This window comes from Oncorhynchus kisutch, linkage group LG21 (assembly GCF_002021735.2).
Source record: "Oncorhynchus kisutch isolate 150728-3 linkage group LG21, Okis_V2, whole genome shotgun sequence".
Classification (NCBI taxonomy): Eukaryota; Metazoa; Chordata; class Actinopteri; order Salmoniformes; family Salmonidae; genus Oncorhynchus; species Oncorhynchus kisutch.
This window is the reverse complement of record NC_034194.2, coordinates 30292155-30302689: the sequence shown is the minus strand read 5'-3', so window position 1 is coordinate 30302689 and position 10535 is coordinate 30292155. Positions and strand designations below refer to the sequence as shown.

The 10535-nt window shown below is 41.0% G+C and overlaps 1 protein-coding gene across 1 annotated transcript; it reads right to left on the bottom strand.

Annotated features, from left to right (window-relative positions):
- Positions 1 to 5824: 5824 nt before the first annotated feature.
- Positions 5825 to 8939, bottom strand: LOC109882499 (homeobox protein OTX2-like). The gene is made up of 3 exons (XM_020474612.2): positions 8434 to 8939; positions 7622 to 7773; positions 5825 to 7288 (listed from the first exon to the last, which is right to left on the bottom strand). Exons 1-3 carry the CDS (start codon positions 8528 to 8530, stop codon positions 6671 to 6673), a joined length of 867 nt encoding a protein of 288 aa, XP_020330201.1. The 5' UTR covers positions 8531 to 8939; the 3' UTR covers positions 5825 to 6670.
- Positions 8940 to 10535: the final 1596 nt, after the last annotated feature.

Here is a 10535-nt window from a genome sequence, read left to right as displayed (position 1 = left end):
AGACAAATTCAACTCCATCTTTCATCGAATGGCTGATTCATCACGAAACCATTTGAAATTGGCAATTATTTTAATGATTATTTAATTGGCAAAGTGGGCAAACTTAGGCAGGAAATGTCAACAACGAACAGTGAGCAATTATATTCATGCATAAAAAAAACTAATAATTATAGAAAAGCTTTGCAAGTTTGAATTATGTAAAGTTCGTGTAGGAAAGGTGGATGAATTATTGTTGTCGATCAATGACAAACCTCATGGCATTGACAACTTAGATGGAAAGCTACTGAGGATGGTAGCTGACTATAGCCACTCCTATCTGTCATATTTTTAATCTGAGCCTAGAGGAAAGTCTTTGTCCTCAGGCCTGGAGGGAAGCCAAAGTAATTCCACTACCCAAGAGTGGTAAAGCAGCCTTTACTGGTTCTAACAGCAAACAGATAAGCTTGCTGCCAGCTCTTAGCAAACTGTTGGAAAGAAATGTGTTTGACCAAATACAATGCTATTTCTCTGTAAACAAATTAACAACAGACTTTCAGCATGCTTATAGAGAAGGGCGCTCAACGTGTACTGCACTGACACAAATTACTGATGATTGGTTGAAAGAAATTGATAATAAGAAGATTGTGAGAGCTGTATTGTTACATTTCAGTGCAGGCTTTGATATTATTGACCATAATCTGTTGTTGATAAAACGGATGTGTTATTGCTTTTCAATAGAACTCAAATGGTTTTCTTTAATGGAAGCTTCTCTAATGTCAAACATTTAAAGTGTGGTGTACCGCAGGGCAGCTCTCTAGGCCCTCTACTCTCTTCTGTTTTTACCAATGCTTTGTTTAATGCCACTGGCATTAAACAAAGCATGTGTGTCCATGTTTGCTGATGATTCAACCATATACGCATCAGCAACCAAAGCTAATGAAGTCACTGAAACCCTTAACAAAGTGTTGCAGTCTGTTTTGGAATGGGTGGCCGGTAATAAATTGGTCCTGAACATCTCTAAACCTAAGAGCATTGTATTTGGTACAAACCATTCCTGAAGTTCTAGACCTCAGCTGAATCTGGTAAAGACTAAATTACTTCCCAAAGATTGTAAAGCAGCCATACAACTCTCCTTCCGTTGCCTCCAACTGCTCTTAAATGCAAGTTAAACTAAATGCATGCTCTTCAACTGATCGCTGCCCACACCTGCCCGCCCATCCAGCATTACTGGACGGTTCTGACTTCTGGACGGTTCTGACAAATACCTAGGTGTCTGGTTAGACTGTAAACTCTCCTTCCAGACATCTCCATCTTAAGCATCTTCAATCCAAAATTAAATCTAGAATCTGCTTCCTATTTCGGAACAAAGCATCCTTCACTCATGCTGCCAAACATACCCTCGTAAAACTGACCATCCTACCGATCCTCGACTTCAGCGATGTCATTTACAAAATAGCCTCCAACACTCTACTCAACAAACTGAATGCAGTCTATCACAGTGCCATTCGTTTTGTCACCAAAGCCCCATATACTACCCACCACTGCGACCTGTGCGCTCTCGTTGGCTGGCCCTCGCTTCATACTCGTCGCCGAACCCACTGGCTCCAGGTCATCTATAAGTCTTTGCTAGGTAAAGCCCTGCCTTATCTCAGCTCACTCGTCACCATAGCAGCACCCACCCGTAACACGCATTCCAGCAGGTATATCTCACTGGTCACCCCCAAAGCCAATTACTCGTTTGGCCGCCTTTCCTTCCAACTCTCTGCTGCCAATGACTGGAACGAACTGCAAAAATCACTGAAGCTGGAGACACATATCTCCCTCACTAGCTTTTAGCACCAGCTGTCAGAGCAGCTCACAGATCACTGCACCTGTACATAGCCCATCTGTAAATAGCCCATCTGTAAATAGCCCATCCAACTATTTCATCCCCATACTGTTGTTTATTTATTTATCTTGCTCCTTTGCACCCCTGTATCTCTACTTGCACATTCATCTTCTGCACATCTACCATTCCAGTGTTTAATTGGTATATTGTAATTAATTCGCCACCATGGCCTATTTATTGCCTTTACCTCCCTTATCATACCTCATTTGCACACAATGCATATAGACTTGTTTTTCTTTTTCTACTGTGTTATTGACTATGTTTGTTTATTCCATGTGTAACTCTGTGTTGTTGTATGTGTCGAACTGCTTTGCTTTATCTTGGCCAGGTAGCAGTTGTAAATGAGAACTTGTCCTCAACTAGCCTACCTGGTTAAATAAAGGTTAAATTTAAAAAAAAGACAAAAATGGAAGAAGTATGGAATCACCAAGACTCTTCCAAGAGCTGGCCACCTGGCCAAACTGAACAATTGGGGGAGAAGGGCCTTGGTCAGGGAGGTGGCCAAGAACCTGATGGTCACTCTGACAGAGCTCCAGAGTTCCTTTGTGGACATGGGAGAACCTTCCAGAAGGTCAATTTAATTGAATCAATTTTAGTATAAGGCTGTAACATAACAAAATGTGGAAAAAGTCAAGGGGTCTGAATAGTTTCCAAATGCACTGTATAGTGTAAGAATAGCTGTTTATTCTGCTGCCCATTCTACTAATTATAGTTTCATCAAAGTGCAACATTCAGTTAAATGCAAACTTGCTGGACTAAACATATTGCATATGATTTGGATAGTCTACATTTCCCGTTGAGTGATTCCGAAATGTTGATATTGAATCATCTCAGAAACACTTCCCAGTATTGATGATTTTGGGATATTTCTAAAATGACTTATCTTCCATTTATCCACCTGCTTGCGTGACACAGATACCATTCTACAATACCAAATTAGTATGGATTTCTCTAGACGCAGTGACAATGATTGGGTCAATAACGGACGTTCAACAAGTGCTACTTGGCTTCAACAAGTCGTGACAGGGCTTTGATGAATCTGCTGCTTCTTTTCAATAATCTCAATGTCTAATATTTATGGGTGGGGGGGGGGGGCTCCGTTTATACAGGCAGCCTAATTCTGATATGTTTCCACTAATTGGTCTTTGAAAAATCTGGGCCTCGTTTCCCAGAGCCTTCGTAGTGTTAAGATCATCGTTAGAACCATCTCACGATGTATCTTTATTAGCCTAGCAGATCTGTTTCCCAGAGCGTTCATTAATAACGTTGCTCCTAAAATAACGAACCTTTGCACATCTACAAGTGATCCAGACAAGTCGAAGAGCAGTCAAGGTGCATCTTTGGGTGTGTTTTGCCCTCCGCGTCAATTTATTCACAGAAAATCTCCGCTAAACATAGGCTACCTAGCCTTAACCTAAAAATCTTGAATCTATCTGTCTGAACGACCGCTGATAACTTCAGAACGAAGTTGACTATAAATACAACGTTGCCAAAGTATTTGCAATTGTTACAAACAAGTGAAAGATAAAACAATGCATCAAATGAAAACCAAGATGACTGCATTACAATACAAATAGGCTACATGGGCGTCGGCTATATATTTCAATTATATCTGTAATTTTTGCCTCAATATGTTTAATGCTGTGCGACAAGATGTGCCCAACCTGTAATTTAGTAGTTTATTATTTGTGTAAGCATAATAAGCCTCCTCAATATGTTCAGCCATGTGTGGTAATATCTCTCTAGGAGCTGATCCGTCGTCAGTACTGTAGAATAATTCGAATGTTAAAGTAAGATTTGAGTGGAGAAGGCTGATCCTGAGAGAAGAGTTGCTTTTATGTCGATACTATCAGTATGGTCTAACGACTCACTTAGCGAAGGTTCTCTCTACATGCTTGTTTGTAAAACACTTTAAATATTGGCTAGTAATTAACGATGCAACTGCTACGATCATGGTAATGCTCATGTTACATCGCAACTGGGAAACGAGGAGCAGAATTGGGCTGCCTGCAAACTCCACTCAGTCCTGGATGTGCAATACATATTGTCCCGGTTTCCCGATTGCAATGGAATTTAGGTTTACAGGTGTTTTAAAGTTGCATCTTTCCTACAACGGCCAAATATGTAACATATGCGTTCCCCAAAACACCAGGCAGGGACGTTCGATAAGTGCGTCGTTGAGGCCTGTGTCAATACTGATAAGATCGAAAGAAAGGCAGCACTGCTCTCGGATCAGCGTTCTCCCTTTCCAATCTTACCTTAACATTAGAATTATTACACAATACTGATGACGGATCCTATGGCTACAAATATTGAAGCACTTATTCTAATGCTATAATAATGCACTAACTCAACATTTGACACATCATGAAATATAAGCAAAAATGACAGACAGCTAAATTGAATTAACATAAAATTGATTTCAATATCATTCAAATATATAGGTCTATGTAGCCTATACTGTATTTATCTTTTAATGCAGTCTTCTCGGTTTTCATTTGAAGTCAGTATATCCTTCGCTTGTTAGGCAAAGAAATGGCCAACTTTGTATTTGTATTCACTGTCACGTTCGTTCTGAAGTTATAGGTGTTCACTGAAAGACAGAAAAACATATTGATTTTGTGGTTAGCGGAGATCTTGTGTGTATAAAGTTACGCGGAAGGGCAAAAAAGCATCTAACGAGGTACTTTGCTGTTTTACGAGTGGTCTGAGCAGATGTTAAATAACGAGCGTTTTCAAGAGCAACTTTAGCAACGATGGTTTTAGGAAAGAGCTAAGAGATTTAACGAATCTCCCAGGGTTCTAAAGATGAATTTAGCCCTAAAATGCGTTTGGCAAACCGGGACCTGATGTTTTGGATTGAATTGCATTTCAATTAGCATTTCCCATTTGCAAGTATAGGCCTTATATTTTGATGATCATAATGCTGATATTGACTAAATCTAATTGCATATAAATATTGTTAATTATACAATATATGAATATATCATCATAGCGTGATGTCCACGCAGTAAAAATTCAGTGAAATCGATACCTTGACTGTTGTTGCCTTTTTATTCGACCACTGCACGCTATGATTATGGACTAATTCGTTTTTTTTCGGGGGGGATTTGGACCAATAACACATTGGTCCCCATTGTAGGCATAAACTGAGATTCTATAGTCTACAAAAAGAATGTAAAAAGGTAAATTCCTCTCTCCTAAATAATTACAAAATGCAGCATAAAATATTGTTTTCTCCTCTTTTATCTATTAACTGAGAACTGCATAGGCCAAATCGACCCTTTCGTTTTTACAACCAATAACACCCTCTCTGAGTTTGATTTTTAAAAGGACTGGTCTAATAAGAGACCATTGGCCTTTTACCTAACGTGTTTTTACACAGTATTTATTTGAGATGTTCTGGATGTGTTGATTGGTGAATTTAATGGCAATTCTGACAAACACATAGCATAGGCCTATTTTCAGTTGGTAAAATGTGGATTTTCCTCGCCTGATTTGCTGACATCTAAGGGGGTGTTTTGTAAAGCTTTAAAAACGTATTCCTTTATAACAGACAATTTTAGTGAGAATGTGAATGTTGGTGACTGGGGGAGTCTTGGAAAGCGGCTCCGTGTGAACTGGACAGTTCCGTCAGTGAAATGTTGGATTATCCTCCCTGCAAAACGGGATTAACATTGCTCTCCCAGTCTGCACATTCCTGCTTCTGACACTTGAAATAGTACGTGTGTGCGTGTGCGTGTATGCTTGTGCGTATGTGTGTGTGCACCTTGGTTTGAATTCAAATATCATTGTTGTTGAGTAATAGGCCTATTCATCATGTTTTATGTCATATGTATTATTTTCTCTAAAACTCAGATGTGTTGACAGAACTAAATTACAATAACAAGTCTATTGATGAATAACTAGAAAGGAATAAGCATGGTTTTAAGAAGTTAAACAGGCGACACTGGGGAATCACTTCAAACGTTCTTTATTTTTGTGTTTAGCCTTTTCATAGCAGTTTGGCATAACAACATTGAGCTGTATTTGGTCATTGACGGACACTGATGTTTCAGGCAACGTTGCTGCTCATTGACTCGGCCACTCACACTGTTTGAAAACTCCCTATTTCAACTAATATTTCATCGTAATAATTTATCATACTTAAACATTTAAAAAACTATTCAATTCACAGCTGGGTGATCGCAGATGCGAAACTCGGAATTGCATACGGGTACAAGGAATCACAGTCTCAAAAACCTAACACAAATAGAAAATGCCAAAACACTTAGGGGACATTTATGAGCACACGCATACTGTTTGATTGTCTGTTGGAACTAGTGTCTTATAAACATTTTTCATAAATTAAATAGTGCATCCAGGTTCGCCTCACAGGCGCGCACACGCACGCATACACGCACACAATGCTTTGATCAAAGGGCCCCTTTAGTTTGCCAACCAAGAGGAGAGGATCGGGGAGTCGTAAGAAGCTTATGGAAAGCTGACCCATTCCACGCGCTTAGCCAAGGGTTGCAGCTTCTCTTGATCATTTTCTTCTTGGGCAACACTTTTGTTCCATGTCCTTGATCAAAGTTAAAGAGAGTTCACTGAATTTTCAATAAGTTAACTCAGCAGTTGTTACGCTGTCAGAGAGACGAAGCGGCAGCTTCTCTCCACTCACACTGCTGCTGTTCGGGGTAATAGTTTGATGCCCAGGACCAGCCATTGGAAAACGATGCCTTTCGCCGACTCAATCCCATCGGATTGACTAACGTTTACTTCACCACATTGTGAAAGTATAATGTCACTCACTCATTCTTCTCACAACACCTGAAACTTCCACGAGGACTGGTCTTTGTAATCCAAACAGTCCGTGTTGAAGTTGAGTTTCCAGGCCGCGGCCTGGTCCTTGTAATCCAGGCAGTCTGTGGGACCACTGAAGCTCAGTCCCGCTGCCCCATACCCTGGCGTGGAGAGGGACGAAGGCGGGCTCAGGTGGCTGGAGACCCCGTTGCTGCTCATGGGGCTCATGGTGGAGCCCGCAGCGGAGAGCTGGTGGTGCATAGGCGCCAAGTAAGATCCGCAGTCCATCCCGCTGAAATAGGATGAGGATCCGGTGTAGCCTTGGCTGTATCCGGACGCCTGGGTGTAGGTCATCGGGTAGGACCGTTGCATACAAGAGGAGGAAGAGGTAGAGAGTGGGTCAGACAGCGGGGAGATGGAGGCCGGGCTCCAGATGGACACCGGGGCAGTACTGCTGCTTACGAGCGGGATTGAGGTGCTGGGAGGCGGTGTGAACTGTCCGCTGGCACCGCTCTCGGAGCTGGCTTCTCTCATTGGGGAACTTCTCTTTTTGACGGGTTTGGTCTTGCTCTGCGCACCGCTCTGGGACTGTTGTGCCTGCTGGCGACACTTTGCCCTTCGGTTTTTAAACCATACCTGGAAGAAGAATTCATGTGTTGAATTGTAGTAATAAAATGGAGAGGATGCTCAGTCAGTTTATTTATCACCCCATGAACGCAAAAAAAATGTGTTGTAGCGTTTTATTCATGTTTAATTTCAATACAGTCTGCTATAGTGGATGCAAAAGAAGAGGCTCGTAGGACTATACACTGGGGGGTGAACACTCCAATTATCAGAGTGGAGAAGACACGCTCTGAAGTGGCGTCTGGGAGCTTGACTTCTCAAATCCAAAATTAACGAGCTGTGTAAGTGGCCTTGACTCAAAACCCGGATGATCGCGTGTGTTTACTCAAAAGCCTAGGGACTCACCTGAACACGAGACTCAGGTAAATTGATCTTCAGGGCCACCTCCTCGCGCATAAAGATGTCTGGGTAGCGGGTCTTGGCGAACAAGTTCTCCAGAATGTCCAGCTGGGCGCGCGTAAAGGTCGTCCTCTCGCGCCTCTGTTTACGAGGGGCGCCTGTATGAGAAAAGGTCTGTTCGTTAAGTCAACATTAAGTAGCCCACCTTACAAATACAAACAGGTTATTGCTTTAGGAGAAAAACATTGTTTTATCCTATATGGGCTAATCAATGTGACTTGTCAACTGTAGCCTATCCAATAGACCTAAAGTTGCCATTTTGATCATGAGCAGTTATGTTTACATGCATAAATCGTTTTTCGGTTGATATTTCAGACAGGGAATATTTTTCTTTGCTCAGATCTCTTATTGCAAACGTTTCCAAGACATGATTCTTGTTAGTTTAGGATCATTAATAATTGACATGTAGTACACCCCACGAGGACCAGAAGAATATTGTAGCGTATAATGTACAACATTATCCCCTAGTAGTTTAGATAATTCACTACAGACATAAATAAGCAAGATGAGAATGTTTATAAAGCCAATGGCCAATTATATCGAAAACACAACTTTCGATTAAATTATAATTCCAAGTCTACATTAGTCTATATTTTTAACTTGTTTTTATCTTATCGTTATCAGTTCATTTAATCATAATTTTGTAAGAAATAGACGCGACAATAAACAAATCAAATCTATGCAATAGGCCTAAGCCATTTGAGGTGATTTCATTATTTCATGGTTATTTGTGTAATAAATGTCTTCCATGACCTCACCTGGATAGCCGATAGACGGATGGAGAAGGTCCATTCCGGAGGCAGACAAACTCAGACCGTTGACTGTGTACTGCGGCTGCTTCAGATAAGACATCATTCTAGCCTCCGATCGAAGGGCAAAGTTGCAGAGAATTTTGAAAACAAAAAGGCGTTGAAAAGTACCCTTTTTAAGTTTAGTCCTCAAGTGTTGGATTCTTCTCAATTCTTCTGCCGAAACCTGAACAGAACACAACAGGAAAGAGAGAGAGGGTGGTTTTGGTTAAAGGATAAGTCCTTGGTTATTCGTTGGAGGCGTTACGCGCTCTTTACGCAGCGAGGTGAATTTAAAAAATGAGCGTCGTCCTGCACCGCCAGCGCTCTTAAAGCAGATCGGAGACCCCCAGCTGTCCTTGTGGACTGAGGATCCTCTGTCTGTCTTACAAACGTTTGCGCCACCTACTACCCCCCACCCCTCACACACACACCACCACCACCATCATCACCACATCCTACCAGCACCAAAAACATCCCATCATTTCAGCACGCCTTCTTCGAGAACAAAAACATTGTCGTTAAAATGCGCACACACATTGGGCTCCAAAAAGGCAAGGCGCACCATTAGCATAGTACCCACAGGTTAGCATCAGCTAATTGTCTCCAGTATAGACGGCATGATTGGGGGCCATTTGCAAAGACAAAGCCCACTGTTGACCAGATAAATAATGCTGATGACAAAAGAGCCGTTGGCGACAAAAAAAAAGAGACAATACTGTAAACCCAGCGCTCTACATATTCAGGCAATTAAACTACCACAGCATCTTACATTCTATCTATAGAATGTGTCTGCTGAAAGGGCGAAATCCCTTCTACATTTAAATGTGAACGGCAATTTAGCAAAATTAGAGAAACTTGGGGAAACTGTTCCATAATTGTAATTCGAGCCGACATTATTGACACTCCCTGGGCGATTTCTACCTAATTAATAGCTCCCGGTAATTAGATTTAGGTGGTGAGACTATCGAAGAGTGTTGATTAGCAAAAACCACTTTATCTTAATCTAAGCAAACAAGCACTTGCTCCGCAATTAAGAACCGATCACATTTATCTCATTCGGTGGAGAGTCTGTTTTTTAGAGAGAGTTATTTCCTATAATAAAACAATATTCTACACTAAATGAAAATGTTCCCTTCATAAATTCAATAACATCGTATTTGATATTAAATGTAGCCTACACTGTTAGGTCTAATAAACCCTCAATAATCCTTATGTACATTTGTTTGGAAGAACCAACAATCTCGCCATCAATCGCCCAGAAAGGAAACAATGAATTTTCCCACTATCCACTTGAATGGTGAGGAAACAATCATTATTTGGGTAGTAATTATTAGACTATCTGCCTAATAATATAGCCTAGGCCTATATATTTTGGCCCCAAACGGCGAACAATATTTTCTAGCGTCATATTGATCTAGCACACTTGTATTGTACATTTCAAAGAGACCTACATTGAAATTACATTTGAACTTTGGCCTATAAAAAAACGACATATACAAAAACACAGGATCGCAGGGTGTAGTGTATTACAATGTAATAATATCTAAGGATGCATGTCTGTTTATTTATGAAAGGATAAGCTTACAAAACGTTTTGCCAATCAAATAGCCTGCATTTAGCAAATCATAAGTAGTTACATTCAAGTTGATAGTTGGAATGTTTCCTTGTAGCCCATGGTCCTATTAGATTGGAACCAATCTGCTCCTACCTGTAGAATCGAAGTTGCAACTGCGAGTTCCCTCCTCTTCTCGTGCACGCACGCATCCCAATACTTCATACGTTTTTATATGTAACGGCCACCGGCCTCAATCTGTCACTTTTTTTCACCCAGACCCATCTACCGGTTGCTCCACATCCGTTCAATAATAATTACCCTGTCCGAGAATTAATTATTATTGCCCACAAGTTTTTTTTTTTCACAAAGTAAAAAAAAAAGAAATTAACGAGATAATCCGTACGGCACGCGCTGCCTTGATTACAGGACGCTAGCCGCGACTCTGAGCGCTCCGCATTCGGGCTGATTAATTTTCTGCGTCACGAAAATAAAACAAAGACTGGCATTGTATTTA